This window comes from Pholcus phalangioides, unplaced genomic scaffold, assembly GCF_987345545.1.
Source record: "Pholcus phalangioides strain wild (caught in Gottingen) unplaced genomic scaffold, Ppha-v1.0 ptg000043l_1, whole genome shotgun sequence".
Taxonomy (NCBI): domain Eukaryota; kingdom Metazoa; phylum Arthropoda; class Arachnida; order Araneae; family Pholcidae; genus Pholcus; species Pholcus phalangioides.
In genome coordinates this window covers 819,947-832,640 of record NW_028301629.1, presented here as the reverse complement: position 1 = coordinate 832,640, position 12,694 = coordinate 819,947, and the positions used below count along the sequence as shown (strand labels likewise).

Below are 12,694 nucleotides of genomic sequence, written 5' to 3'. Positions count from 1 at the left end.
CTAGGTTTTGAACCCGGTGAGATAAAAGGAATGATGATAGAGGGGCCTTTCACGGCTGATCCGAAACTAGACTTTCATCTGTTGTACGTTTATTGTGATATAGTCGAACCGCAGATTGTCGGCAACACCTTTGCCCCGTTATTAAGAATCGTAAAAACCGAAGGACACGATGGCGACATCGTCAACGCAGCCTTCGAGAGGGGTCACTACATCCCTCTAGCCCGAAGGAGTTTTGAAACAGTTCACATTCATATAAGGACGCACACAGGTCATCTCGTGTCATTTGAACGTGGGAAGGTGATAGTTAAACTCCACTTCCGACTGAAACATTTATGATGTCTTACCGCCCGTATCGCTGTTGTATAGACAGCGTAACTGATTATTACGTCAACCAAGCGGGTCAAGGTCTTGGATATTATCAGGGTATACCACTGCAACGGGGTTACGGTTTCGGTTCAATATTCAGCTCCCTTTTCCGATCGGCTATGCCTTTGTTCAAAAAAGGAGCGAAGGCTCTTGGCCGTCAGGTTCTCAGGTCAGGTGTAGATTTTGCCAATGACGTCGTACAAGGTAGAGATTTGAAAACAGCTGCGGTGGAAAGAGCAAAAGAGGCTGGTCGCTTGCTGAGTGATAAAGCTTCTACGAAAGTTAAAACAATGCTCGGAGGACATAAAAGGAAACGCTTAGCGAGAAAAAACGTCATTCGTAAGAAAGCTAGGAAGGCAACAGCACCCGATATTTTCGATTGAGAAGATGGCTCTCATCATGACAAACTCACCCGAGTGTCTCAAAAGCGAAGTAGATTTGTTCGCTTTACCCCCTACTCAAACCGCCATAGAAGGTGGAGAATGGATTGAATTTCTCCCACTTTCCAGTATTAAAGACGGTCCGATTGAGTTCAACATTACAGGTAGCACCGAAGATTACATAGACCTATCTTCCACACAACTACACGTCAAGTTGAGGGTCACAAAGAAGGACGGTAAACCACTTCTTGATACCGACCTAGTTTCTCCTGCGAATCTACCGCTACATTCCCTCTTCTCCCAAGTGGACGTCTCTCTCAATGGTAGGAATATCACGAATTCGTCTCACACCTACCCTTACAGAGCCTATATCGAAACTTTGCTGAACTATGGTCGAGATGCGAAGATGGGTCCCCTCACTATGGAAGGTTTCCACAAGGACACTGCAGGTTCCATGGCCGACCACGAAAATAACGAAGGTATGAAAGAGCGGTCAAAACACATTGCAAACAGCAGATCTTACGACCTATTGGGAAGAGTACACTGTTCACTTTTTTTTCAACAAAGACTGTTACTCAACTTGGTAGATGTTAAACTTAGATTAGTGCGTTCGAAACCATCGTTTTTTCTAATATCCTCGACAGCTGATTATAACGTGCACATAGATCATGCCAGCCTCTTTGTAAGGAAGGTGAGAGTTAACCCAGCTGTTGCCATCGGGCATGCTAAAGCATTGGAGAAGACCACTGCGAAATACCCTATCAATAGAGTACTTTGTAAGGTTTACTCTGTGGCACAGGGAAGCATGTCATTCGTCCAAGACAATGTGTATCTGGGTGCAATGCCTCAACGAGTTATCATCGGCCTAGTTGACAATGAATCTTTCAACGGTACATTTAGAAGCAACCCGTTCGATTTCAAGCATTACGATCTCAACTTCGTCTCCGTATATGTTGATGGTCGACCAGTCCCCCACAAACCCCTAGAGCCTAACTTTGAGACCGGAAACACCGTAAGAGCCTACAATAACCTGTTTCGAGTCGAGGAAGATCGTGGCATAGACATAACCAGAGAAGAATTTCATAGTGGTTACACTCTATTTTGTTTCTCCCTACTCCCCGACCAGAGCGACTGCGGACACTTACACTTGGTGAAACATAGTAATCTACGTGTGGAACTAAAGTTTGCGAAAGCACTACCTAAAACCATCTCGGTAATCATATATGGTGAGTTTCAGAACCTTATAGAGATAACAAAATCGAGAAGTGTATTGTGCGATTTCTCTGGCTGATGGATTCCGAACAGATTCGTCGAGCACTCCGCAGAGACCCGAAAACGAAAAAAGTTTTCAGGAACGTTTACGCTAGTGACGCGTTGCCTTCGAGAATACGAAATTATCCTACAGCTCTGATCGTTAACACAGATACCAGTGCAGAGTCTGGAACACATTGGTTGGCTATATATCTTCATGACAATTTGACCGCGGAGTTTTTTGACTCATTCGGAAGACATCCTTCAAACTTTCAGAAAGGTAATATCACGAAATTCCTGAGAAGATATCAACGACTCACCTACAATGACGTGGCGCTGCAGTCAGCTGATACCCAAGTTTGTGGCTATTATGTTATTTATTACGTGTACTGTAAATGTATGGGTGAAAGTATGAATTCTATTGTATCTCGCTTCAATGTGAACAACGATTTACGTGTGTTTAACTTTGTAAGAAAATACTTTTCTTTTTAATAAAATTGATTTGCACAACTCATGTCTCATCATTTTTCACGATGGAACCGTTAACGTTACACCATCCATTCACTGCCGTCTGTGCAGGTGCAAGCGGTAGCGGGAAAACATATTTTTTAAAGGGTCTGCTCGAACATCGTGAAAGGCTTATCAAACCTTTACCGAAACGCGTGATATGGTTTTACGGAGAATCTCAGCCACTGCACGAGGAAATTAGAGATGTTGAATTCCGAGACGATTGTAATTTCGAGGGAGTCTCCAATGCCTTACTGATTTTCGATGATTTTATGTCAGAGTTATCGGGAGAAGAGAAAATGGTTAAGCTATTTACTAAGTATAGCCACCATCGAAATTTATCGGTTATCTTTGTAACTCAGAATTTCTTTCATAAGAAACTGCGGGAAATAACGCTAAACGCGCATTATATTTTCCTGTTTAAAAACCGGAGGGATTTGAACCAAATCACCCATTTGGGGAGACAGTTGTATCCTACGAAATTAAATTTTTTCGAAGAAAGTTACGCAGATGCAACGAAATCTCCGTATTCATATTTATCGATCGATCTTAGGCAAGAAACGGATGAAAAAATGCGTTTACGCACCAACGTGTTACCCACGCAAACGCAGTATGTCTATCAACCGAGACGTTAAAAGACTGGGTACGTCAGCGACACTATTTATTCAACGATATGTCCGCGAGGAAGCAACAAGTGCTGAGATTGTTAAGCGGATGTCCTCAAAGACAACGTAAAGAATTATTGAAGCGGTTACCAAATTCTGACATCAAAACCGTTTGTGAATGTGCATTGAATTTACTGCATGGTAATATCCCAATATCCACCCTCCAAAAAGCTAAACTTCAAAAGTATAAAGGTTTGCTCCGTACGTTAGCAAAGAGGAAAACACCTCTTTATAAAAAGAGAAAGATCCTCATACAAAAAGGTGGTTTCCTTCAAGTTCTTTTACCCGCTGCAATCGGTTTGATTTCAAGTCTGATAGGACATGGAATTCGCTAAAAAAGTTATGGTACTTGTTCCAGAAGATAGAATGAACCGCCATGTTATTAAAGAGCCGCAGCTTACGGAACTAGATACTGAAATGGCGAAGATACTGAACAGTGAATTACCGAACGAGGTTAAAATAAAGTTTTATCAACAGATTTTGAACAAGAGGAATACTGCCTTAGGAAACAATTCGCCACTCGACCGTTTCGATGAAGAAGAAGAAGAACCTAAAATGCGCGATCTCAGTAAACCGCCGTTGAAGAAAAGTGCATCATCTGATATATTGTTAAATTTACCGAAATCTCACCGTGAAATATCGGGAAAAATTATAAGTCACCTTAAAGATTACCCAAATGTTATCAAATGGTCACCGAGCGGTCAGCTTGTGTATAAAGGGGTGGAGATAGATAATACAAATATTTCCGAACTGTTATCCAGTGTCGTGAGCATTCAAAAAAAGAAACCTGTTCCGGGTGAGAAAGAGTTTCTTCAAGGTTTATACGAGATAAGTTTACCGCATTATTACATAAGAAATAAAAAATATATGAAAAGATGGCTTGAGTTGTAAAAAACGTACTGGAAATAAAGATTTTCTTCTCTGAATTGTGTCTCCTGTTGTTAAAAAAAAAACACACACACACAATCGTTTAGAAACATGTACAATAAGCATTTATTTTTCTGTTGGTTACATCAACTTTCTTCTTCTCCGTGGGGATTAATCGCGTGGTGTCCATAAGCTAATGTTGAGACCCCATCATCTAATATATAGCGTTTGTCATCAAGGGGACAAAGACTTACTTTTCGTACCATGGTTGTGTGGAGTTGGTGCTTAGTGTTCGTGATTTTTACCATCGTATGTCTGTACCGCACTTGATCGAAAAGCGAAGACTTGTACAGCTCATGATGCAGTTGATTGCGGGAAACGGTTTTGCTGACTCCCTTGGCCGTTTTCTTGTTTTCCTTAGCCGTAACAATGCTGTACATTTTTGAACGAAGACCGACAAACGATAGAATGGGGTCACCGGGGCATTCGTCCTTCATCAACCCGAGCACTGCTTTGTTATGAGGGTTGTAAAGGGTGTGATTTGGAGGAAAATTTGAAGTGTCGAATTCGTCCATGTTGGATTTTATCACGCGGTGTAGATTTTGGGTTTCGATTGCATACGTTAGCGAATCTGTGTCGGTGAAGAGAAGTTGCGCTTTTTCTCCGAACCGTGATTTAACCCACCGATAGTGAAAATCATAAATTTTGATTTTACTCACGTCCAGAACTACGAAACCCACATACATAGGACGAACTAATTTCAGTTTTAACCTTTTCATTTTTATGGCAACCAATCCATTGCTAAAAATTCTGAAGGCTTCAAAGGCTGGGGATGCAATTAATTTTTTAGCTTTTTTCTCCTTATGCACAATTTTTACGTTAACATGCTTCCGCTGGTTTTCCATGGTTTTCCCGAATACTGCATTGTTCATCAGTTTGAAGAACGATTTTTCGAAATCGTTCGAAGCTGATTGACGGCGTTCGGTATTAAAGTCAATGTACGGTTTCAACCACGGTTTTTGATTGAACTCTATAACCCTTTTTATATATTTTATTTTGAGACCGAGGGTGAGGTAGAGTTGGAGGTTGCGATAATGTACTACATAGTTTTCTTTGTCGTATAAATTGGGAACTAGCTTTGTGCATTCGGACGGTTTCCCCTCCGGGTTAATTTTCCCCCACACGCTCTTCATATGGTTTGAAAACAACTTTTCTGTTATCACCATGTTTTCAGGTGCTAGCGGATAATCGTTATGGTCATTGTGAAGTTCTTTGGGGTATTCTAGCCCGACTTCCAAGACATATCCTTTCGGAGAGTCCTCGGGAACGTTTGCGATGTCTATGTTAGATATTTCCTCTGTGCTCAACCATCGGAAACCTGAATATGGTAGGTATTGGGACATAGCGTAACCATAAAGGTTATTTGCATCCCAATACACTATTTCTTTGGTCGGTTGATTGGGTTCAAACTGTTCGCTGTATCGGCTGTTAGCCTCAGCGTAACGATGGGTGATCATAGAAACACCTCCTCTAATACCGGATTCAAAAAACAAATGCATGTCTATGTCTGTGAGAAGTTCCAAATTAATATCGGTCATCCTCAGACATGCCGAAAAAGCCAAACCAGGGCCTGTATACATATGCGCAGGGTCAATTTTGTAATAGCTCATGCTAAGGTTCCTGAAACGTTCGAACACGTCTGCTAGTAAAAGCACGTCTGATTTTACGTAAAGGTCATGATAATCACCGAGATGTTGAATGCCGAATTTTTCCCATACGAGTTGTGCATGAGTGTAATCATCCACACTTATATCGGTTCCAGTTAGACTGCTGAAGAAAGCTTCGCGGGGTGGTAATTCAGTCTCTGAAAATCGAGAGAACGAGTCGATGTACTCGTACGGGTACACCCCTTTCCTCACAAGTAGGTCAGCATCTTCGAAAATGCTGTCAGTCAATCGAAAATCTGAACGGGTAAGATTGCCAACCAACTTATCTAAAGAAGCCGGTAGGAATTGAAATGAGTCTAAGAAACGTAAATCCCCAATCGAGAAAGAAATGTATTTCTCCAAATTATTAGGGATGACTGAGATATCCTGATCTTTGAAGAGCCCTGCCGCCTGCATGACTAGATGACTGTCATACCCTCTCAAATTATGTATTATTACAGGTACATGGTTAGAATATTTCAGCTGTAAATTGCACGCGTTATGCAACGCTGCAACGAACTCACCCGATATGTGGTCATGGTGTCGAACTCTATCACCACCCAACGGTTTCTCACACGTCATACATACAACAGCATCCTGAAATTTTTTCTCGTCTTCTTGGGATATGTTAAGGGGCTTCACGGTGTTAAGAATGTTTTGAATGCTAGCGTTCTCCTTCACCAGCATGTGAAGGAATACCTGCACGCAATCTTCTCCTCTATACACCACTGGGGGTTTATAAAGTGTGGTGTCAGGGCCTACTATAATATAACTGAAACCACTTGGTACATGTTTTTCTGTGTGGGTAGTGGATGAGTGTGTTGGGTTCGGAGTACAGCAAGAAATTTTCTCTAAGATACACTCAAAGTCAGCGTAAATCGTGAAAGGAACACGTAGCTGATACTGGTGCTGAGTGAATCTAAGCCATTTTTCATCTTCATTAGGCATACATATTCGTTGTAGACCGTGAGGTTTGCAATACTCTTTATGTTCGACCAACAAATTTTCTCTAGAAAACCTGTGTAGACAGTAAGGACAATAGAACCGAGCACCTTTATGCTTAGTTAGAGGGGATAACAACCTACTCATGTTTTTTATTAGACTGTAATGACTGGTATTTTCGTTACATATGTATAGCAAGTCAACGTGGTGAAGACGTTGGGTTGCCTCTGTCACCCTCATCGTGAAGATTTCATTATCCGCTAACCCATAGACATTGACAGAAATGTGTGGGTTCTGTTCTTCAAAGCGATTTATTTGGGTTATTTTGACTGGGAGCTCTATCCCACCCATGTTCAACTCATGCTCGAACTGTAGATATTTTGATACTCGTTGCGGATTCTCGTCTTGGGGGTGAAGGGCTGCTAATACACTCCAAATAAAACATTTATTATCCGTGTTTGAGATGTTTATAATCGCTTTTCTGTTCACGATTGATGGAGGTATGGGTAAGTAAGAAGCTGCTGCTAATGGGTTGTAGGCAGCTATATTCAGGTCTAATTTTAAAACCTTATCAAAGACCCACCCGCTGCCCATTCTTGTAAACTCGTCGAGCGAAGACAGAATTTTTTTGATAGCTGAATCTATCTTATCACCGAGTTCATCCTCAGAATGTATGAGTTCCACTCTCGAGCGGAAAAAAGGTTGTATAAATTCAATTTCATTGGATTCTGTTCTTCTTGAGAAGAGAACGTTCAGCACAATATAAAATTTAAGAGCCTTTTTCACACCTACTTCCCGGAGTATGATGTTTTGTATTTCGACTCGAACCTCGTTAAAGAAAAGAATGGGGTCATATGCGTTATCGGAAGTTGGTTCTATCACTATAACTGTGAAAGTGTTCAACGCATCTTCCTGTTGGTTTGGGGGAGCACCCGCCCCATGAAAGCATTGCCGCTCGTGATTTCGTCTGTTATCGCCTCGGGAAAAGCGTCTGCTGCATTTTCTACAAGTAAAAATTTTTTCTTTTGAGTGGATTCTTGTATGTCGACGTAAATCATGTAGCCTTTTAAACACCTTACCACAAGTCTTGCAAGAGTTCGGTTGCGCATCCTGAAAGCAGAAATGCAACAACGTCTGAGAAATAATAATAAAATTCTCGAATCCTTTCATGTGTTTAAGTTTTTCCCTCAGTAATCTATAAACTTGATTACTTACCGTCTGTTTCGATGTGCCCGGCAAACAACCATCTTGTTCATGAGAATTCGATTGCGCATCCTGAAAGCAGAAATGCAACAACGTCTGAGAAATAATAATAAAATTCTCGAATCCTTTCATATGTTTAAGTTTTTTCCTCAGTAATCTATAAATTTGATTACTTACCGTCTGTTTCGATGTGCCTGGCAAGCAACCATCTTGTTCATGAGAGTTCGATTGCGCATCCTGAAAGTAGAAATGCAACAACGTCTGAGAAATAATAATACAAACAGATAAAATACCTGACGAAGTGGGTACAAAAAATCTATTCATTTTATCTAAAATAATACACTATTCATATAAATAAAAATAGTTGTCTTATGGAAAAACAAAATACGTAAACATCAGGTACCCATAAGATTAAATGGCAACATCAAACACTATAATGAAAGAAACGGTCATGGTTGACGATATGGGAGAAAGACATTAATTTTATCGTTATGTGATTTTTATCTCAATCGATTCTTATGTCAGACATATCATTGACTATCCATACTGAAGTTGCCTTGTGCAGACATGGTTAATTATTATCTGTTTAATATGCATAAAAATGTGGAATTTTGATTTATGGTTTTTAAGTTTTTTCTCTTCTGGGAAAAAAATATTTCTGACCTGTTCTCAATTAATGTAACTCTTAAGTTGTTCACATCTCTCATATAGCACATCGATTTGAGTCACTGAGTATATAAGCGACTTTGAAGTAATATTCACAGGAAAACTCTTAGGGAAACATTGGAGTTCATTCTCCAAGATCAGATCTTGGTTTACCAGAAAATACCGGTCCTTTTTTATAAAACTTTTACTTCGTTTCTTAACCCATTAACGCCGGTTGGTATGGAAATTTGCCATTCGAAATTTTAATTTTTTCCTTTGTCAATAAATGGCTGAAGTGGTATCCTCATTATTTTTGTTATTCTCCGTTAATGGGTAAATACGAATTTTGAAAATATGTCTAATAGATTTGATTAAACGAGTAGAAAAATCTAACGCTAACAAACGTCAATCCGGAAAAGTTTTGCGCTTCATAAAATACTAGCTATAATACCCGACGTTGCCCGGGTTTTCTTCAATGAAGCTTTTTGGATCACTTGATATCTCCCTCTTTCTTTGAGGGACATGCAAACCGTGTCTAAGTTAACCAATATGATGACTCAGAAACGTAGAAATGTATATATTTTTTTTTTCCTTTCTTAAAGAGAGCTAGGTATTTCGACCCTTCTTTTTGAACTTCAAGTTATCCATCTGCCTATTTCAGCTTCCGCAAATGCTTGGTTAAAGCTGTGGAATTTCTTCGATGCACTTTATGGGTCCATAATTAATTTTAAAAACAACTTAAACTATATGAATTTATGCAGTTGAATATTAACGGAGACATTAATTTTCATGCTTGAGAAGATATAAATGAAAAGTTGAAAGCAATGTTATTGCATGAATATCCAACTCGAAAATAGTCCCGACTAATTACTTCGTATTTAATTTTTTTTGGGCTTCGTGTCTCTAAACGGACTCAATATTTCAAAACTTGAGAATTCAATACAATTTTTTAAATGAATTATGTGGTGAAAAACCCCACTAAATTTCTGCATTTCTATAGTAAAATCAGCAATTTTAACACTGATTTCAATGAGGATCACCATTTTCCAGGTCCTCAAAGCGATGATGATTATAACGTCTATTCGAAAAGCCTCATTACTGGGAGTATTGAAAATGTAGCAAACCATTATAAAGGCATAAACTATTATACATACACTGACAGAAGTGACAAACCATTAATAAAGGCATATCTGAAACGTATTGTTAGGGAACCACGGTAACCAAAGCAAACGTTCTGAAAGTAATTGTTGAGACCCAAAACCCATTTGTTGCCAGACAGTTTTTCACCCATTTACCCAGGTCTGACAAAAGTAGCCTATTGTTTAAGTCGGGTCCCATTTGGTACATATGCAAAATTTGACGACGATCGATCTAAAATTGTAGATTTCCATAGAGAATATATACACACACAAAATCAATTTATATATAATGATATCCCCCCAAATACTTCAGATCTCATGTGACCAAAGTATGATTATTTTGAATCAAACTAGCCCCCTCCCCATTATAAAACCCTTTTTTCGGTGTTGATAAATATTTATTGTTCAATAAAATATAAGAGAATTTATACTCAGTTGGATACATAATATAGTAACCGTCAATGCTTTGCAATGTTCTAGAAACTTGGGAATTCATTGTCTATTAAAATATTTTGATTCAAATGCACAATGACAGAATTTCATAAATTCTACGAAAATTTTTTTTTCTTCCTATTATTTGAACTCTGATTTGTGAAAGTTAAAATGTTACTGGGTTGGATCTAATGTTTAGAGTTCAACCAGTCTTCCATATGGGTAACGTGTAATCCAGTATTAGAGAAAAATCCCTGTATTTGAACCGGAAAATTTAAACATTTCAAAATCAAGTCTTTCTTCAAACCCAAACATAACATATACTAATAAGTAATACTAATTAGAATTAATTGTAAAATAAATTTGAAGTAATAATATCAAAAGTACTTACAGTAACTTTCTGCTTTTTCGGAGAAGACGGTGTATCGAAGAAGTCTGGTTGCACTTCGCTAAAATGTTCTTCGATTTCGTAGAAGTCGCACAACGCGTTCAGTTCGTCAAGAGGTATGCCAAAGTCCAGAAAATCTTCGTTAAGATCCGACATCTTTCAAGTGAGGAGAGTTCATCAAGCGGATGGGGTTTTTATTTACCTAAGGGGGGGGGGGAAGAAGAAAGTTGATGGGGCTATTTCCCTCATAGCATCCAACAGGGTAGGGGATCTTTACGTGAATAGAGGTCCTTCACGCGTAAAATAAAGTTTTCAAAATCTAACTTGTTTAAAAAGTTCGGATGAACATTCAAATCCCTAGCAATACTCTTCATGTTAATTTTAGCGAACGCCCGGTTGAAATATCGCACGAGTCGTATGTCAAAAGATTGGCTTAAACAATCATGAGAACTCTGACCCGGGGCATCAAGATCGCATCCATCACACTGGAAGATGTCGTTGATACATTCCTCGAGCATGTCACTGAGTTTTTCAGCATATACAATTTCAGGATCCGCGGTCTCTGAAAATGATCCGTTTTTCTTCATGCAATCCTGCATGAAGTCGATGCACTTCACACGTCTTAAATACGACGAGCACTTCGCTGCCGGATCAGCTAACTTCATGAAACAATCGCGGTAGATTGTTATATAGTTCTTAGCCGTATTGAATGTACCGTCTTCTTTTTTGTAAATCGGTTGAAGCAACACCTTTTCTCCGTCTGACTTCACCAACAGATCTTCGCATACCACAAAAAAGAATACTTTTCGGGGTTCATTCGACATCATCTCCCGTAAGGTCTCAAATACGTAGGGCGTCATCGATATCCCTTTCTTTGTAGGGATAAGGGATCCATCTCCACCAGATTCAAACATTCGTAAGTGAACTTTTAAAGTATTTTTGAAGATGACTACCGATAGGTGTACGCCATCACATACGGGAAACATGCTCACTTCGCTGGGTGCTATTTTCGGACGTTTCATCGAGTTGGTCTCATCTTCCTTCTGAACACGTTTTACGGCGTTCATAGTATCCTTGCTGGATGTTGTTTCCATGGCAGATAACTGAAAATATAATGAAAAATATTTTATCGTCTATCTATAATTATTTAAAACGAAAATAAAATAGAATATAAGAAATATTAAATTTTTACTTACACGAGAGTTCGTGAAGACGTGGAACTACTTCAGGAGCAGCAGATGAAGCAACTGAAAATGAGGGTAGCACCTGTATAAATAGGTAGTTGGCGTTATCCGCTTGCGGAAGAAAATGCAGTGATTTAATATGAGAATGCTAGTGCGTTAGCAGGTGTTCGGACCGAAAGTAAAAGTGGCTTTTTGTCAGCGGTGAAAGTTTTCTTGGAAAAAAAGTATATGCTATATTCCCACAGGTTAACAGGTGTTCTATATCCAAAGGAAAGGCCAGCAAAAGTAGGTCGAGCAAGGTGCATCTTCTGAGAACGCCCCCCTTGAAAAAAAAGTATATCCCATATTCCCACAGGTTAACAGGTGTTCAATATCGAAAGTAAAAGTAGGTCGAGCAAGGTGCACCTTCTTGAGAACGTCCCCCGGGTGAACAGGTGCATAACGATCTTCTCCGAAAGTGAAAGTAGGGGACAGGTGCGATTTTCTTGAGAACATCATATTGGGTATTCTTTTATAACGGATCAATTATAATTTTCGTATGAAAAAAAGTCCTGTAGAATATATTCCCGAAGTTCAAGGACCCTATGAATAATCCCCCCCAAGAAGCACCTGACGCGCATGCGTACATCGAACGCCTTTTGCGCCTTTTTCCGGTCCTAGCCTTGACTGTACTAAGTCCTTTGTTCCAGTAACCCCCTTTTCCCACTACTAATGGGTCAACTTGTAGGTTGTCTTTCTTCAACTTTGAATTAATTTCAAACGGCAAATATTGTTACAGAAAATTAAATTCCATTACATGAATATATTTTTTACAGTAAAACTCCTCCTTTTTGTGAACAGGGACAGGACAAAAAAATTAAATAGGGGAAGGGTGGGCATAATGGCCACGCTAAGGAAAAATATTTTTTTTCGGTAAGTAAATATTGAAAAAAACTAATGAAAGTTTTATATAAGTTAGTTTAGATATTTAGGTTCATGCAAAAAATATTATTTTCACTGTATTTCAATTAGTTTTGTTG

General features: G+C 39.2%; 2 protein-coding genes across 4 annotated transcripts; one reads left to right on the top strand and one right to left on the bottom strand.

The window, feature by feature from the left end:
• Positions 1 to 753: 753 nt before the first annotated feature.
• On the top strand, positions 754 to 2,037 carry LOC149063763 (uncharacterized protein F54H12.2-like). The gene has a single exon (XM_089255589.1). It carries the CDS (start codon positions 754 to 756, stop codon positions 2,035 to 2,037), a length of 1,284 nt encoding a protein of 427 aa, XP_089111715.1.
• Positions 2,038 to 4,134: 2,097 nt separating this feature from the next.
• Positions 4,135 to 12,367, bottom strand: LOC149063762 (uncharacterized). 3 transcript variants are annotated; one of them, XM_089255605.1, is made up of 5 exons: positions 11,688 to 12,367; positions 10,495 to 11,594; positions 8,065 to 8,124; positions 7,900 to 7,959; positions 4,135 to 7,794 (listed from the first exon to the last, which is right to left on the bottom strand). In XM_089255605.1, the coding sequence occupies exons 2-5, from the start codon at positions 10,645 to 10,647 to the stop codon at positions 4,183 to 4,185; spliced, it is 3,885 nt and encodes a 1,294-aa protein (XP_089111731.1). In that variant the 5' UTR covers positions 10,648 to 11,594; positions 11,688 to 12,367; the 3' UTR covers positions 4,135 to 4,182. The 3 variants fall into 3 exon arrangements, with proteins under 3 accessions (XP_089111731.1, XP_089111730.1, XP_089111732.1); XM_089255604.1 differs by having other exon boundaries at positions 4,135 to 7,959; XM_089255606.1 differs by lacking the exon at positions 7,900 to 7,959.
• Between the last annotated feature and the right edge of the window lie 327 nt (positions 12,368 to 12,694).